The following is a 19051-nucleotide window of genomic DNA, read 5'->3' as shown; positions in this document are numbered from 1 at the left end:
ATAACATTTTGATGCATGTGGTAATCATTATTTAAACCAAATAATGCTATGAGAAGAAAAGCATTCTCCACCTAGTGAATCTGCTAATTGTTTTTACTGAATACTCAGTCATGCACTGTATATGTTTGTATATAGAGGTAGGCACATTAGCAGTTCAGTTATATTGTGGTTTGTAAATCTGATTTTTCACCTATGGCAAGATAGTTGCCCTAATAAGAAGTGACGTCACCTGAAGGCACGCTGTGCCTGAAGTCCTTCCTTTTCATGAAGAAAGTAGCAGGCTTTGCATTGACTCTTTGCCAGGACAGCGATCTATGCCATCTTTGTCTACCCCTGAGGATGGTCAGGAAATACCTAGTTCAGTGTGCTTGTTTTTAAAAAATTATTGTTTGGATCAAGGGGTTATCATATTTTAGAACTGCAGGCTCCTTTTCAAGTAGTCTTTAATGATTCGCTCTAGAAAACATGGGGAAAGCGCTTATTACCAGAGACTCTGCTCCTCAGGGCTCTTGCTTTAATCCTCTAGTCTATTTCTGCCTCCTTGAAGACAGCCTCACTGCCGCCATCTGCAGCTTTCCCACTATTCTTTTTCTAGGAAAGCAGACACTTAATATCTGTAAGAAATAGCCTGGTGAGTTTTTTGTTTATTAATTCTTGAAAGTTGGACTTTTCCTATCACGGCACAAGGAACCAAAAGTAACTTGGCTGACTTAGGTGGGCAGAACTTGATACTCCTCCCACCCGTGCCCATCTTCCTGTAAAAGCCCAACTGATGACAGAGTCATATTATCAGACCATCTTGCACATTTGCTTCTTTTGGATCGATATTTAATAGACTGTCAAGCACAGGAGTCTGACACTTGAATTCACTCAGATGCCAGTTCTCTAAATGCCTAGTACAATTCCATTTTCTGCCCATCTGGATATCTATTCATGCCTTAAAACTAGATTTTAATATATTCATCGTGACCCCAAACTTCAGTTTGTTTGTTGTTGTTGTTTCACTTACAGACATACTTACATGTATGTATGTAGTATAATGACTTAGGGAAAAATAGCAGACCCAATGGGATTTGAAGACTGATTATACTGTCAAAGTCTGTGTCAGATGTATTTAAAATTTTCTACATTCGTTAAAGAAATGATCAAATTAAAATTCTGGTTTCTGGGGGCACCTGGGTGGCTCAGTCGGTTAAGCGCCCGACTCTTGATCTCAGGGTCATGAGTTCAAGCCCCGCGTTGGGCTCCATGCTGCGCGTGAAGCCTACTTAAAAAAGAATTCTGGTTTCTGGATTTCATTAAGAAAAGTATCATCAAGGCACATTATCTTATTTAAATCAGTAAACATTTATTCTAATAGAAAAGTAAACAAAAAAACAATTTGCAAATTGTTCATCACTGCTGAGGATAGGATTTTAGGTCTTTAACTTGTACGGGGTATATAAGTAACACATATATACTCATATATTTATAAATAGCAACTACAACTTCTATTTTATATGAATTTTTTATTTATATATTTACCAACAAATAAATAAATGTTTCTGAGATTGTAAACACTCAACCGGCAAGAAAACCCTAACAGTAACACTAAATTTTGCTATAAAATGTGGAGACATTTCTTTTGCAATGTTCCTTATATTTTTTATATCGGAGCTCTGTTACTATTTTCTAGCCATGGAAGAGAGAGCAGTTCAGCGAGCTGAACGTAGGCGGATCTTGGCAGAGAGGAAGAAAAAACAAGAAGAGGAGAAATTGGTAAATCAAGAATGAAACCCCAGGCAAGAAAAAAGATTCGTATAGGTCTTTATTTAAAAAAAAAAAAATGAGGCCTAGCTTGTTTAAGTGTTTTGAGACAAGAGAGCTAGGCCAACTTTAGAAATGGCTTTTTACCCACTGGCCTGAACTCTGTGAAAATTTTAGGAAAACAAAGGTAAAAAACAAACACCATTAGTGTAGCAGGAAGGAAATGTTATAAAAGTTGATGAGAGCCAGCAATTGGGAAGATCTGCACATTTAGATTTAGATGTCTGATCTGGTAAGCTGCAAAGGTGAGTAGTTCCTGTCATACAGAGTTGTGACCTAGACTGTCAAAAGTAAATTTTGTACCTAGTAAGAAAAAATAAATAGTTCCAACAGTTTGGGGGGGTTTTGAGTGTGAAATGAAAGAAATTTTTCTGACACTTTATAGAGTTTGGACTTAGTGTTTCACAGGTGAAAATAACTAAAAAGTAATTATTTTTTACTGAAAAAGTAATGTCCTTTTCTTGCTTAGTATCACCTTCCCAAGTAGAAGATAATTATTTTGGAGATACTTTTAAGTTACACAAGTGATCACCTATTTGTTGGATTTTCTACTTTTATCATGAAGTATAGGCTTCTTGCAGGGACAGAGCGGGCACTTTGGTAGATACTTGACTTTCTTCAATATGAAAAATCTTATGTCCATACAAATACAGCATTTTCATTGTTTACTGACTCTAATGTTGATTAGGCCCAGTTAAAGGCCCAAGAGGAGGACCGTCAGAAGAGGGAAGCAGAAGAAAAGGAAGCTCAGCTTAAGAAAAAACAAGAAGAGAAGAGACTGCAGAAAATGGTTTGTAGCAAATGTTTGGTCAGCCATACATAGCACCTGTCTCTTAAAGCCTATTGTGTGCATTACTGTGGCCCTGTGCACCTTCTCCATCCCAGAACTTCCAACCAGAACACTCTTTTCACACCTCTACCCTTTTTTTCTACCTTAGTTAGTGAAAACCTGCTCATTCTTCAGCTTAAACAGAACTTCTTCCAGATTAGCCTTTCTTGCCTTGTACACTGTCTTCTCCACCCAAGGTTAAGTTCCCCTTAATGGACTCTGAAATGTATTTCCTTCAAAGCATTACCAGGGCTTGTAATTAAGCATATGTTTTGTGGTTGTCTTATTGATTTCGGCATCCGCAACTAAACTGAAATCTCCTTGAGAATAAAGGGAGCAGTCTGGTGCTGCTCACTGTTGTTTTGGTTAGCAGTATAGTAGGCATATAGTAGGAACTCAGCAAGTGTGTTGAATGAGTGAATAGATGAATGAACAAATAAGTGAACAAATGGAGGAAAATACACACAGAAGAAATAAGAGCTGAAACTCTTACTTTCAAGATTATTAAATTCTGGTTGAAAAGATAAGGCCTAAAATTGCACACCTGTCAGACAATGTAGTCCAGCATATGTTGTCTTGTGCCTCAAAGTCCAAAGGAGATCAAGAGAGTCATACAAGGCAAGACCTATTAAGATTTGGGGGATATTATAGACCTTTTTGTAGAAAAGAGATTCAAATTGGAAATTGTATTAGTCATGATTCTACAGAGAAATGGAAGCAATAAGATTTATGTATAAGGAAGAGATTTATTATGAGGAATTGGCTCACATGATTATAGAGATTGAGAAGTCCCACAGTCTGCCATCTGCAAACTGTAGACCCAGAAAAGCCAGCAATGTAATTCCAGTCTGAGTCTGAAGGCCTGAAACCAGGATAATTGATGGTATAGATTCCACATTGGGAGCAGGACAAGACCAATGTCCCATCTCAAGCAGGCAGCCAGAAAGAAAAAAGAGGCAAATTGTTCCTTGGACAATGCCATTTGGACATTTGGGAGGACAGTCTACAAACTCCATGGATTCAAATGCTAATCTCATCCCAAAATACATTCACAGACACACCCCTAAATGTTTCATGTAGGCATCCTGTGGCACATTCAAGTTAACACATAAAATTAACAAGTCTACCCCTTATCAACTTGGCATCCATACATATCTTCTTAACTCACACTTGATCTCCAAATAAAGACAACAACAAGATCATAATTCTGCTTAACTTGATACAACTATCCTGCGTACAAGTGAAAGCATACTAACTCCTTCCCCAGAAGAGGAAGTAAAGTTGTTGAGTGATGTTTACTCTTCTCGTTGCTCTCCCATAACTTAAATACCATGATGTAAAATTAAAAATACTTAAACACAATGATACAAAGTCAATACATCTTATATTACTGTTCATTGCAGAACATTTGAGAATACCAAAAAAACCACTTTTTTTAAATCTATGAGCTCAGCACTAAGAGGTAACTATTTAATACCTTAGTATATTTACTTCTTTTTCTCTAAGCATCTCTCTCTTAATAGATTGATAACCAGGGGGTGGGGGAAGGGGCGGTATATGTAGCTTTTAAGCTCCTTTTTTGCATTTCAGAGTCTATCATGAGTATTTTCACTTGTCATTCACAATTCTTCAAAACCTATATTATATGCTGAAGGTCATTTTTTTAAGTTTTTAAATTAAGTTAGTTAACATAGAGCATTACTACTAAAATGTTAACATATTTGTTTCAAGTGTAGAATTTAGTGACTCATCACTTACCATACAACACCGAGTGCTCATCACAAGTACCCTCCTTAATACCCATCATTTTTAAAAAATAAACTTTTTCTTTTGGATAATTTAGGCTTACAAAAAAAATTGCAAAGGTAGTACAGGGAGATTTCCTACAACCCTCACTCAGTTTCAGTTTCTCCTTTAATGTTACCATCTTATATTACCGTGGTATGTTTGTCAAAGCTAAGAAACCAACATTATTACATTACTATTAACACCAGACAATATTCAGATTTCACCGATTTTTCCAGTTTTTCTAACTTTTTTGCTGTGTCTTCACGTAGTGGAAAGAGCTAGGGAGCTTTGTGAAATCAGATTTCACTGATTTTTCCAGTTTTTCTAACTTTTTGCTGTGTCTTCACGTAGTGGAAAGAGCTAGGGAGCTTTGTGGGGTCTCTTTTATGACAGTACATCCCATTCTGAGGGCTCCACCCTCATGACCTAAGCACCCAAAAGCCCCACTTCCTAACACCATCACTTTGGGCACTTTGGTAGATACTTGACTTTCTTCAATATGAAAAATCTTACGTCCATACAAATATAGCATTCTCATTGTTTACTCTTCCCTTTCGGTATCCGCTAGCTCAGTCTGTAACCTTAAAGCCCTTGCCTGTGTGAGGTTCCCCCTCCACTTAGGTGAGATATGGGGGGCAAGTCTGGGCAGAGCTCTCTTCCCCCCAGCTGCAGTAGCAGTCCACTAGTACACTGAAGTAGGGCCACTTGCAGATGAAGGCTTTGTTTCCCAAGGGAGAATGGTTTGGGCAGATTTTACAGTGACTGCTGTTACTCTCCCCGAGCCAGAACCATGGTAGAAACTTTATCTGGATTCCCTCGATTCTCTCTGTGACAGCCTGGTGGAGTTCCTAGAGCAAAAGCCTGCAAAAAGGTGGGAACCTCCCTATCACTATGACCTGCAGATAAAATATAACATTAGTCCAAAACAGTAGACCAAGAGATTTGTCATATAGACTAGTTTCCCTTTAGTAAATCTACTATAGCTGTTTCAATAAAGATAGATGCATGTTCAAACTGTGTTTGAGCTTTCTTTGCAAGCAGCTTCAGATCTAAAATACATTTGGCAGTTGTCTCCTTTGCTTCTGGGCAGTCGTGCTCTCCACAGTGTATTTCTCTACCCAGTTTATCATGAGGTCTTTTTCCTTCTGATGCATCATATTCTGCACAGGCAATTCTTTACCTCCTTGTGTACTTGATACAGCCATTCCTAGTAAGCAACCACCAAGGCCATGGCAGCATTATTCCTCTGGACAAAAAGATAATGACATTTCTGAACTAGTGCCTGCTATGACTTCTCTGAATCAGTCACATCCTGGATGTATTTGATGGGAGCCTGCTTCTCTTCTTCTAGTTGGGATTTTTTTTTTCTTATTATCTGTTTACAGTATGAGGTACCATATTTTCTAATTACATAGATGAGCAACCCTACTGTTGATATGGTAGATAAGGTTTCTGGGGCAGTCTCATGTATTTCTTTGGATAAGAAATACAAGATAAGTCCTTTGACATGTTTCAGGATAAAGGAACTAAAACAATTCCTTAGGGATAAGCCTATGACAAATTTGTCCTGTATATTCAGAAAGAAATGGTTCAGGGTTAAGACATGACTGCCCTTTCTGAAAGGGCCTACCTTGTTACCTACATTTTAGCTGGTGCTAGAAATTCTGCATTCTTCAGAGGAGGCCACTGTAGCTATGGCAGGAAGTATGACCTGGGACAGCATGGTCATTCATTGATGATCCAAGTGATGGTGGCTTAGTGTTTCTGTGTCCCTGACAGGGTAGCTTGTCAGATGTAGCAGTATGATGGCCACTTGTGGGTCTCATTCAGTGACCTTTTGAAAATAAAAATCTAGGGGTGCCTGAGTGGCTCAGTCAGTTAAGCATCCAACTTCAGCTCAGGACATGATCTCACAGCTCATGAGTTCTAGCCCCACATTGGGCTCTGTGCTGACAGCTCAGAGCCTGGAGACTGCTTTGGATTCTGTGTCTCCCTCTCTGCCCCTTCCCCGCTCATGCATGCTCGCGCTCTCTCTCTCTCTCTCTCTCTCTCTCTCTCTCTCTCTCTGTCTCTCAAAAATACACATATAAAAAAAATTATAGAAAAGAAAAAAATCTAAACTTTAACATCCCATTGTCCATTTTTCTGAAAAGCTTACTTTCTAGTAATATTTATCAGGCAGTAACTTTTATGGATATATAAATATGTTTTTGATTAATAGACAGTTGATGAAGTTTTTGGTTGAAAAGATAAATTTATCAGAGAAGACCAGACAAGATTTGAAGTCTTCCATAATTGTGTAACAAGCATATTTGTTCACTAAACAAGTATCTATAGAGCCTCTACTATGTGCTAGGCATCATTCTAGGTATTAGAATAGAGCAATGGAGAAGACAGACAACACTTCTGCCCTCACAAAGATTATATGCTACCTGGGGAGAATAGGAAGTAAACAAGGTAACAAAGAAGTAGGGAGGGAGAGGTAAAATGGGGGAATGAGGGAAGCAAGATGGAAAGGCTTCTCTGAGGAGGTGATATTTGAGCTGTAAGATGCTAAGGAGGCTTCTGCAAGGTCCAGTAGGGGCATGTTAAATGTGAGATACCTATTACACATCCAACTGAATGTATCAAATAGCTGAATATATAAGCCTGGATATGAAGATTGTAGTAAGGAACGTGAAAGTCAAAAACATGTCAATGTTATTAATGCTCTGGGAATGGATGAAATCAGCTTGGGAGATTGGATGGAGAAGAAATATAAGGGTCCAAGACCAAGTCCTAGAGTGTATAAATAATTACTGAGGATGAGAAGCTAATGAAGTAGAAAAGAACCAGAAGAAATTTTTGTCAAAAAGGCTGAGAGAAAAACCATTTCTGGAAAGGGGTTGATGGTAGTTAACTGTACTAAATAGTGCTGAGTTCAATTAAAAGGAGGACAGACTCTTTGATTTGGCAAGATGGAGCTCATTCATGACTATGAGTATAATAGGGGTCACATGGGATCAAAGAAGATTCTGTCATGGCTGGTGATTGTTTTTTCTGCCTTATTTTATTTTCTAAAGATGGGAGTTACATGTACATAGTTGCATAGCGATGGGAATGATCCAGTAGTGAGGGAGAAATTCATGATACCAGAGAGCAAAGGGTATAAATTATAGGACTATATAAATGTTCCAGAATATGTGCCAGAACACAATGAAAGGGTGGCTTATAGTGGACAGAAGGCAGAGAGTTTGGGAATGGTGTTGACTGCCCTGAGGTCTTCTTAATTCTTGCTGTAATTCCTGGTCTTTCAAAGTAGTAGTGGTGGAGAAATATACACATGCACATATACACGTTCAGATTAGTCTTATTTTTTGCACGTCACTTGTTGAATAATTTAAATCAGAAAGATGCCCTAATTTTTTATCCCTTCTTAGCCTGAGTGAACTATGCTATATGAAACCCCAGTATAAGTGCCATCTCAAAGCAGACACCATCATTTCATGTAATCCTTTGTTTTATATACAGGAAATGGAAAATATGGTAATATTAATGAAATACAGTGAACTCTTGAGGAATCCTTAATCAAGAGGTAAAATATGTATTTAAGTAATTTGCTGTGGAAACCGAATTTTGGCTCAAGCAGCTTTCTATTAAATGTTTTTCTTTCTATTTTTTTCATGGAAAAGTAAACTTCAAAGAAGGCTATTTTAATTTGCAACGATGTGGAAGGAACTAGGGTGTATTATGCTAAGTGAAATAAGTCAAAGAAAGACAAATACTGTATGATTTCACTCTTGTGGAATTTAAGAAACAAAATAGATGAACATATGGGAGGAGGAAAAAAGGGAGAAACAAACCATAAGAGACTCTTAAGAATAGAGAACAGACTGAGGGTTGGTGGAGGGAGGTGGGTAGGGGATGGGCTACATGGGTGATGGGTATTAGGAGGGCACTTGCTATTGATGACCACTGGGAGTCGTATGTAAGTGATGAATCACTGAATTCTACTCCTGAAGCCAATATTGCACTGTATGTTAACTAATTAGAATTTAAACAAAAATTTGAAAAGAAAAAGTAATAAAGACTCATTTTCCCTGCTCCATCCAAAAATGGGTTTTCTTTTGAACCTACAACATCAGCCATAGAGTTGTAATTCTAGGAAAATATTTACACCATAACTTAGGTGTGTGTGTGAACAGGGTTGGTGAGACTGAGGATTTCTCCAAAGGCTTATTGTCTGTGTTGAATTACTGTCTGTAAGTTGCAACTGCCATCTCAATGCTACAGGGACATTTCGGTGGATGTGAAAATGGCTACTTTTCTGTTTTCCTCCCCACATAACCCTCAGCTGCTCCTTGTTACTCATTAAGAAAATTCTTATAAATGATTTTTATTTCTGACCATTCAGTTCAATATCTCAAGTGTCTGGAATAAAGATTATAAAGATAATTTTATGTTAGTGATTTAGAGAATGTGGACATTTCATCTTGAGGAATTTGTACTGAAACCGGTAGTTTGGAATGGAAGATCAGGACAAATCTCCCTTCCATATCAGAAATGTTCCACTTGCTTCTCTCATTTTTTTTTTCTTGCGTAAGACTCAGCAATGAAGCAGCTTGTCAGAATCAGCTAATTCAGCACACTTTTCCTCAAGTGAAATTGGGGGGGCGGGAGGGTAGAAAAAGAAGCTTAAATTCAATATTTTTATATTTACACTACATAGATGACAACTACTGTAGAGTCTTTGCTTTTGTTCTTGTGACTCTCGTAACGGGTATCAGTTGCTACCACTCACCTTTTTAAGGTAGTTTTTTCTCTCACTTTTATTATAGCTCATTTTTATTAAAAAGAGAAATACAAGAAATCCTAATACCTTTACAGTAAACCATTAAGCTTCCGTCATCTTCCTCACTCAGGCTCTCGGGGTGCAGTTCTTCTTTGAAGAGAACGGAGGTGTCTTTTCTCAGTGCATCACCACGGATGGTGAAGCTTTCTCCTCCTCAGAGAAGGGAGGGCTGCCTAATGATCATCAAATATTTTTAACTCTTTTTTGGACTTATTTGTTCATCACGTTTTTAAAAATCCCAGTGTAAGAATATTATTGTAGGCATTAAATGGAGTATAGAGTATCTTTAAATTTAAATAGGGTATTATTTACATATAAATCTCTACCCCATAATCCAAACGAAGGGACTGTATTGCTACATTTCCCATAATAATGAGGGGAAAATATTGATTGCTCTTCTAACTAGATGTTTTACTTTGGGGGAACTTAGTGACATACAAATCATCTGTGAACAATACTGAATATATCTAAGAATATGTACAGCATTCATTCGTGTAGTACTTACGACCAACTTTTCCCCACCCTCTTGGTAGAATTGTTTCCCATGATGCTCCAGTGTTCTGTTACCATGATTAGCACACTGTTTAGTAGTTAGATGTTGAAATTGAATTAATTAGTTATTTGTTGAAATTCATGGGGCGCCTGGGTGGCTCAGTCGGTTGAGCGTCCGACTTCGCTCAGGTCACGATCTCACGGTCTGTGAGTTCGAGCCCCGCATCAGGCTCTGTGCTGACAGCTCAGAGCCTGGAGCCTGCTTCAGATTCTGTGTCTCCCTCTCTCTCTGGCCCTCCCCCCGTTCATGCTCTGTCTCTCTCTGTCTCAAAAATAAATAAATGTTAAAAAAAAAAAAATTAAAAAAAAAAAAGAAATTCATTAGTGTTTGGGTCATGGCATTTTTACTTATTTTTTGCAGCTTTGCTGAGGTATAATTCTTCCTAATGAAGTGACCCTTTTGTCATGATATAATGACCTTTTTTATCTTTTATTATAGATTTTGGCTTAATGTCTGATGTAGATATAACTACCCCTGCTCTCTTTGGTTTGCATTTGCATGGAATATCTTTTTTCCATCCCTTTACTGTTAGTCTCTGTGTCCTTAAAGCTGAAATGAGCCTCTCCCAGGCAGCAGATGGTTGGGTCCTGGGTTTTTTTAATCCATTCAGCCACTGTATGGCTTTTAATTGGACAATTTAGTCTGTGTGCATTTAGGTTTTTGTTTGTTTGTTTTAGAGAGAGTGCAAGTGGGGGAGGGGCAGCGAGAAAGAGAGAGAGAATCTTAAGCAGGCTCTACGCTCAGCATAGAGCCTGACACAGGGCTCAATCTCATAACCCTGAGATCATGACCTGAACTGAAATTAAGAGTCAGATGCTTAACTGAGCCACCCAGGCACTGCAGTCTGTGTTCATTTTAAGGTAATTGATAAGGGGCACCCAGGTGGGTGGCTCAGTCACTTAAGCATCCAACTTCAGCTCAGGTCATGATCTCACGGTTCATGAGTTCAAGCCCCACATCGGGCTCTGCACTGACAGTGTGGAGCCTGCTTGGGATTCTCTCTCTTCCCCTCCCCTGCTCATGCGCTCTCAAAATAAATAAACTTAAAAAAATAAATAAAGTAAATGATAGGTGTGGACTTACTCTTGCCATATTGTTTATTGTAGTTTTGTAGTTCCTTTATTCCTTTCTTCCTCTCTTGCTTTCTCCTTTTGTAATTTAATGATCCTCTGTAGTGGAATGCTTTGATTCCTTTATCTTTTTTTGTGTACTTACTATAGGTTTATGCTTTTTGGTTATAAGGCTGACATAAAACATCTTATAGTTATAATCGTCTGTTTTAAGCTGATAAGTTTGTATACAAACTTCTACATTTTTATACTTTCGCTCCCAGTTTGTGTTGATATCACAATTTACAATTCTTAATAGTGAGTATCCATTAACAAATTATCACTATAGTTATTTTTAATACTTTTGTCTTCTGACCTTTATACTGGAGTTATAAGTGATTCACCCACCACCATTACAATATTAGAGTATTCTGGATTAAACCACACACACACACACACACACACACACACACACACACACCTTTACCAGTAAATTTTATTGTTTTATAATTTAATATGTTTTCATGTTACTAATTAGTGTCCTTCACTTCAACTTGAAAAAGTCCCTTTAACACTTCTTGTAAGGCTGGGCTATTGGTAATGAACTCTTTCAGCTTTTGTTTGTAAAACTCTTTTATCTTTCCTTCAATTCTGAAGGACACCTTTGCCAGGTAGAGGATTCTTGTTTGGCAGTTTTTTTCTTTCACACTTTGAATACATCATCCCACTATCTCTGGCCTGCTAGATTTCTGGCTGAAAAACTGGCTGACTGTCTTATGGGAGTGCTCTTATATGTAACAAGTTGTTCTTGTCTTGATGCTTTTAAGATTCTCTCCTTGTCTTTTAACTTCTGACAATTTAATTATGTGTTTTGGTGTGTGTCTCTCTTTAGATTCATTTTGTTTGATATTCTTTGGGCTTCCTGGATGTGTATGTCTGTTTATCTCCCCAGGTGAGGGAAGTTTTCAGCCAGTACTTCTTTCAATAAGCTTTCTGCTCCTTTCTTCTCAAACCTGTATAATGGAAATATTTGTACCTGTGATGGTGTACCATTAGTGCCTTAAGCGATTCTTTGCTCTGTCTTTATGTTGGCTGATCCTTTCTTCTGCCTGATATAGTCTACTATTGAACCCCTCTATTGAATTTTTTCAGTTCAGTTATTGTATTCTTCAGACGTATGATTTATGTTTGGGGTTGTTCTTTAAATATATTTTGTACCTCTTGGAGAAATTCTGTCTTTCCTCATGCATTGCTCTCCTGACCTCAGTAAGAATCTGTACAACCACTGTTTTGAACTGTCTATTAGGCAAGTCACTTATTTCATTAAGATTGCTTTCTGGAGATTCATCTTGTTCCTTTGTTTGAAAGATATTCCCGTTTCTCTATTTTTCTTGACGCTCTTGGTCTCTGCACATTAGATAAAGCAGCCACCTCTCCTAGTCTTAACAGAGTGGTCTTATGTAGGAGATGAACCTTGTCAGCTTGGCCCAGGTTCTTGGTTGTCTCTCAGACCTCTGTGATCATTCAGTCTGCTGCCTTTGTTCTTAGTTCCCGATAGTTGAGCCTGTACCAAGACCTGTCAGTGTTCCAAAGGGGAGAATCTCAGTCAGCACCTGGATGCAAGCTGATTAAAAACTGTACCCTCAGGCAGCAGCTGGAAATGTAGGTAACTAAGCCCCTTTGAGAGAAACTATGAGATGTGTCTTTGCCTGCTCCCTCTGCACTGAGCCCAGGTGTGTAGCCACAGGGGGAGAGGGATGCTTCTAAACCCATTTAAAAACTGCTTCTTTGTTACAGTCCTATAGGACCTGTGAATATAAGCTCCATTGGCTTTCAGAGCCGGGCAAACCAGGGTCCCATCCCTCAGGTGGTTGTCATAAATGTTGGGTAACCAGATTGTATCCACACTCCTTCCAGAGAGATGCTGGTGGTCTTGTTTTATCACTGGAGTGAGTTAGAGGGAGAGGACAGGGGAAGGCCCCATCAGACTACTTCAGTCTCTGGGGAAGACTATAGCCAACCCCTGAATGTGTGCTAAATTAGAAACTGGACCCTCAGGAATTAGCTTATAAAGTATGCCATCAAACTCTTTCAGGGAAATACTGGGAGATGGGCGCTTTTGCCTGCTCTCTCAGGGCTGAGCCCCACGGGGATGGCTGTAGGGAGTGCTCACACATCCATTAAGAACCATTTCTTGGTTTTGTGTATCTCATGGACACAGGCTCCACTGGCTTTCAGAGCCAGTTGTTTTAGGGGCCTTTCCTTTGGGTTGGTTGTTTTAAAAGTTGAAATACTAGATGTGCAGTCCAAACCCTTCATTCCTCAGAGAGAAGTTCGGAGTTGGGAGTTCCCTTCCTGTTGTATGGTGCAGTGCCAGGGATGGGGTTCAGTCAAGAATGTGTTTCAGCCTTTCCTACCCACTTTGATGTGGGTATTCTCTCATTCACCAGATATGGAAGTCGCTCAGCTAGTTTCTGGACTTCTTTTAGAGGGAAATGCTCCATCTGTGGCTATACACTGAGTGCATCCAAGGGAAGAGGGAAGTCCAGGACCTCCTAGGTCACCATCTTGGTCCTTCCTCAGCAGTTTTACTTTTTAATTTTTCCCAGAAAGAACTAGAGAAGCAGAAGAGAATTAAGAGGAACCAACAGCTGGAAGCAGCAGCTAAAGAACATTATGAAAGAGTGTTGCTAAGAAAAAAAGGCATGGAGCCTTGGAAAAGATTGAGAATGCAAAGCAAGCAAAACATTCAGGTATAGTGTCACGAGCTTCCTCCCAAAATTACAAAATGAATAAACAGAATTTTCAAATAGAATAACCCCCCAATTAGGATTTGATGGTTGTTTGTTTGGTGTTTAAAAGCCAGAAATATTATTCCAGACCTACTATTTGAGTATATGTATTTCTTTATTTGGGATAAGAGCTCAGATTTGGTCATCAAAGATGGAGGAAGATTTCTGTAATTAGGTAAGTTGGAAACAAAGTGAGGTTTGTTTTGTTTTGTTTTTAGTTTTAGAGAGGGAGTTGGGGGGGGAGGGAGAGAGAGAGAATGAATGAATGAATGAATGAATGAATGCATCCCAAGCAGGCTTCATGCTCAGCATAGAATCCAAAGCAGAGCTCGATCCCACAACCCTGGGATCGGACCTGAGCCAAAATCAAGAGTTAGGCACTCAACTGAGCCACCTAGCTGCCCCAAAATTAGTAAATGTTTTTTATTAAACACTTTCAAAGTAAGATAAAGAGAGTCCTTTCTCAATTTTAGCCATGTTTTTAATAAAGAGAAAATGACTACCATAAGAAATATTAGTCAGGTTTCTACTTCAATAAAACTGCATAACAAACAGCCCTCAATAATCAGTGGCTTATTTCTTACTCACATGTCTGTGGCCCAGTTGTAGATTACATTCAGATCTCTCCAAAGCCTCTTTTTGGCTTCAGCAGTAATTTAGGCCATGCTTTTACCTGGTAGATGTCTGAGGTACCAAGACTAAACCCAAATATGTACACCAATACAAAGCCTCTACTTGTATCACATCCACTAACATTTGATTGGCCAAAGTAAGTACCAGAGCCAAACTCAAGATCATTATGGGAGAAAAAGGTTCCTACTTCATTGGGAGGCACTATGATATGACACACAAAAAGTATGGGTGTATAATCCTATTATAGGTACAGTAATCTACTCTGCCACACAGAAATACATAAAATCAAATAACATTAAACTTCAAATTTACCCACTACATAGGGCAGGACATTCTAAACTAAATGATCAGAAGCTCAAAATGGATAAAATGTTATTTTCAAAATGCTGTCTAATAATAAGCACAGTAATCTATACTAGTTATGACCACTCTTACTTACACGTTTGGCCAGGTTAATACTGAAAAGTAAAACTAGCATTTTTGATTATGAAAACCAAATATAATAAGAGTCCCACAAAATTGAGTAATGCTGTGGGTTATACCTCTGTGCACATGACTTAGGCTGTTTTTTTCCTCCCTACCTAATCTATTCATTCTTCATTCTCTTTGTTCTCTTCCTGTCTTTCACACTTTCTTTCTACCTTCCCAAAATGTCCTTCGCACTGTCTTTTCTCTGTCCCTGATTTTTTGCACTCAGCCTCCTTACCAGTGGTTCTGGAACTGTTGAGTATTCCAGACCTGCTGATGAAGTCAGTTTGTGGTGATTAGGCCTGAGGGCAAGAGGATCCATCTGTGCCCCAAGCCATTGCTTTTTGCTTTGGCTTTTTCTTGTAATGAGATAGGAGGGCTGACTCCCTGGTCTTCTGAATGAATGAATCTGGAAATGAAATTTGAAATTTGAATTGAAATTTGCTTCTTACAATATACTACCAAATGATAAGTTGGTTATATCTGATAGTTTGCTATCCAATTGAATTTCTAGTTTTGTTTTACCTGGCTTTTGTATATTTTGGGGAGATTTTCAATTATTAATACACAAAGAAAAAGTAGACAGGGAGTGGAAAGACTCACTCATATTTTTATAAGCTCTTCTTTTGTCCTAACTTTTTACTAAACTAAACCAAAAAAGGTATAACATCTTGGAGGCTCCTGGGTGGCTCAGTCAGTTAAGCATCTGACTTCAGCTCAGGTCATGATCTCAGTCTGTGGGTTTGAGCCCTGCATCAGGCTCTGTGCTGACAGCTCAGAGCCTGGAGCCCTGCTTCAGATTCTGTGTCTCCCTCTCTCTCTCTCTGTTCCTGCCCCACTCATGCTCTGTTTCTCTCTCTCTCAAAAATAGACATTAAAATTTAAAAAAAAAATTTAAACATAAGGTATAAGATTTTGAAATGAAATTGAATCTATGGGTGAATAACCAAATGAAAAAAAAATTTTTTTTAAGTTTATTTATTGGGGCTCCTGGGTGGCTCAGTTGGTTAAGCATCTGACTCTTAGTTTCAGCTCAGGTCATGATCTCAGTTTCATGAGTTCAAGCCCCATGTCAGGCTCTGTGCTGCCAGTGTAGAGCCTGCTTGGGATTCTCTCTCACTCCCTCTCTGCTCCTCCTCCACTTGCACTGTCTCTCTCTCTCAAAATTAATAAATAAACTTTAAAAAAAAGTTTATTATTTTTGAGAGAGAGAGAGCACAAATAGGGGAAGGGCAGAGAGAGAGATAGGGAGACACAGAATCTGAAGCAGGCTCCAAGCTCTGAGCTGTCAGCACAAAGCCCCAAACTCATAAACTGTGAGATCATAACCTGAGTGGAAGTTGGATGCTTAACCAACTGAGCCACCTAGGTGACCCCAAATTAATTTTTTTTAATTTATTAGAATATAAAAATAGGAGTTTGAGTCCAAAAGGACAATTATAGGCTTTAAAAATAGAAAATCCCTAAATAGATTATTAAAAACAATAGTGATAATAAATGAATAATATAAAAACAAGAGGACAAAACATAAGAGACTCTTAAATATGGAGAACAAAACAGAGGGTTTCTGGAGGGGTTGTGGGAGGGGGGATGGGCTAAATGGATAAGGGGCATTAAGGAATGTACTCCTGAAATCATTGTTGCACTATATGCTAACTTGGATATAAATTTAAAAATAAATAATTTAAAAATAAATAAAAATAGAAAAGCCCAATTAAAATAAAAATAGGAAAACAGTTCTGAAACCAGTATTTCCAAACTTTTCTGTTCATAAAACCTGTTTTCTTTTCATCTGGAGAACTTCTAAAAATGAACATTCCCTGGTGCCCCCTCCAGGTATTCTCAGTAGGACTGAGTTGTGGGCTAGTATATGTGTCAGGGAATCTGCATTTTTTGAAAGTAGCCCAGGAAATTCTGAGTGGTCTGAGTACCACATTTTAGGAATCACCTCTGCAGCTTATGACGAGAGTATTAGCTTCCTATTGTTGGTACAACAAATTACCACAACTTTAGTGGCTTAAAACAACCCATATTTATTATCTTAAAATCAGGCTTGCGGGGCAAAGGCACGTTCCTTCTGGTGGTTCCAAGGGGGTATCTGTTTCCTTGCCTTTTTCACCTTCTAGCGGCCACCTGCATTCTACTGCCCCCTCCTCAAATCACTCTTCTCTCTTGCTTTCATGTCACATGTCCTGATACTGCCCCCCCCCCCAACCTCTCTCTGACAAGGATACTTAGAATTACATTTAGGGCTCTCCCACATAATCCAGGATAATCTCGTTTAAGATCCTTCACTTAATCACATTTTAAGATTCTTCACTTAATCACATTTGCAAAATCCCTTTTACAATGTAAGGTAACATATTTCCAGGAATCAGGCCATGACTGTCCTTGAGGGGCCATTATTCAGTCTATCACAACAAGACAGTAGAATTTTAGAACATTAGCAGTCCTCTCCATCTCTTTCAATATGTAATAAGAGAACTGAGCCTTAGAGAGGAGAGCGGACGTGCTCTAAGTTACACAGCACATTGGTTACAAAGCTAAAGTGTGGCACCCGTTTCTGCCAGAAACCCTGCCCAGATCTGGCATTCCTTTGAACTGTGTAAGAATCAGAGTATTTGTGAAGACAACAACCACCAGTTGAAACTTAAAAAGTAAAATGAAGTAAAAGAAAAAGTTCTGGAGGACAGTAAAAGGAAGGGGTTGCTTCTTTACCCATCAGAGTTGGCTTCCAGAAGAGATAGAAAAAAGAAAGGTCCAGTTCAACAGTTCCTGGCTTGTTTGTAACATCTTTTCAGAAGGGTTATTTAGCTTTTCCCTTAAACTCATATATGCTATATGCTATTTATTCCAACATCCATTTTCAGAATTTCCATGGGATTTTCTGATAATCTTTTTCTTCTTGGTTCTCTGTTTTCCCAGAGAATAAAAATCAGGGAGAATAGGAGGCTCCCCTTGCCTTTCGGCTCCCAGGCCAGGATGAGTGAGGACAGGCAGTGGTCTCAAGGGCCACAATGGCCTCCTGGATGGTTATTTTGACCAAGAAATATGACTGTCAGGAGATTCGCTTGGATCATTCACAGTGCTGGATAGCTAGACAAGGCTTGGGAAAATTTCTAATTGTCTGGACAGGATTGAGAGAGAAGGATTTTTCCCTCCTGCCTCTTAAAAGAATGTAACAGTTACCTTTTAAAACCCATAAACTCTGAGTTACATGTTTTTTTTTTTTTAATTTTTTTTTTTTCAACGTTTATTTATTTTTGGGACAGAGAGAGACAGAGCATGAACAGGGGAGGGGCAGAGAGAGAGGGAGACACAGAATCTGAAACAGGCTCCGGGCTCTGAGCCATCAGCCCAGAGCCTGACGCGGGGCTCGAACTCACGGATCGCGAGATCGTGACCTGGCTGAAGTCGGACGCTTAACCGACTGCGCCACCCAGGCGCCCCTACATGTTTGTTTTGATAGAATGATGCTCTGAACCTTTTAAGTTGGTAAGACATTAAATTATTCATCATGTTATTTTCCTATCAAATGTTTTTGTGGTTTATTGATAATGTCTAAATTTCAATTCTGGTGACAGCTCATACTATAAAACTAATTGAAAGTATTGGCATTTCTTCAGTTAGATGGTGGTTAAGTACATACTAGAGAAGTTTATTACGGAGTTGCTGTCTAAGCTCCAGGAGAACAAACTGACAATGTCAGCTACTCACTTCAAAACTCGGTGCAAGTGAAATATGGCTTTGGAGGTTCATTCCATTTCCCTAATAACCACCCAGTCACTGTGGTCTTTAGGGAGTCATCGCTGAAAGGCTATACATGATGTGAATCTAAAACCCCCATAAAAAAGGGTCAGTAGTCAAAGCTCTTAGGACATAGTCTGAATGTCCTTAGTATTCTTACCTCTACAACTACCTACATGTGTTTTATAGCATCGTTTGCTAAGGTGACTTGTGCTTTCTTAAATGATTAACCATATAAGGAATAATTTCCTTTTCTCATTTAAAAACTTCTCCAGGTGGCAGAAGAACATCACTCTTTGGCTCTACAGAGAAAATGCCTGTTGTCTTGGCTCCAGTATAGTCAGGAAAGCCTGGCTAGGAAGACAGCCTGGGCTGATCGATTTTATTGCCAGATATTGCTTAGGAGAGTTATCCGGAGCTGGCTACAGGTAAGGCCACAGGGAAGGAAGCTTTAAATACATGTCCCTGCTCAGTCCCATGTAAGAAAATCAGATGCAATCCAGATGTCCATAATCATTGTTTTTTCAAGAATATAGAATAGTCAATTCAGTTCCT

General features: G+C 38.8%; 1 protein-coding gene and 1 pseudogene across 2 annotated transcripts in view; one reads left to right on the top strand and one right to left on the bottom strand.

Moving 5' to 3' along the window:
* Nucleotides 1-19051, top strand: part of CCDC191 (coiled-coil domain containing 191) — an 89921-nt gene that overhangs the window by 54730 nt on the left and 16140 nt on the right. For both annotated transcript variants that reach the window (XM_043594214.1, XM_043594213.1), the window contains exons 12-15: nucleotides 1676-1758; nucleotides 2495-2596; nucleotides 13466-13609; nucleotides 18772-18924. In XM_043594214.1, coding sequence (XP_043450149.1) covers nucleotides 1676-1758; nucleotides 2495-2596; nucleotides 13466-13609; nucleotides 18772-18924 — 482 coding nt within the window. The remainder of the gene's footprint in view (nucleotides 1-1675; nucleotides 1759-2494; nucleotides 2597-13465; nucleotides 13610-18771; nucleotides 18925-19051) is intronic.
* On the bottom strand, nucleotides 5187-6349 carry LOC122491461 (annotated as a pseudogene).

This window comes from Prionailurus bengalensis, chromosome C2 (assembly GCF_016509475.1).
Source record: "Prionailurus bengalensis isolate Pbe53 chromosome C2, Fcat_Pben_1.1_paternal_pri, whole genome shotgun sequence".
In the NCBI taxonomy this organism is placed as follows: domain Eukaryota; kingdom Metazoa; phylum Chordata; class Mammalia; order Carnivora; family Felidae; genus Prionailurus; species Prionailurus bengalensis.
Note: the sequence above shows the minus strand (reverse complement) of the source record. Positions and strands in the feature narration are given on the sequence as shown.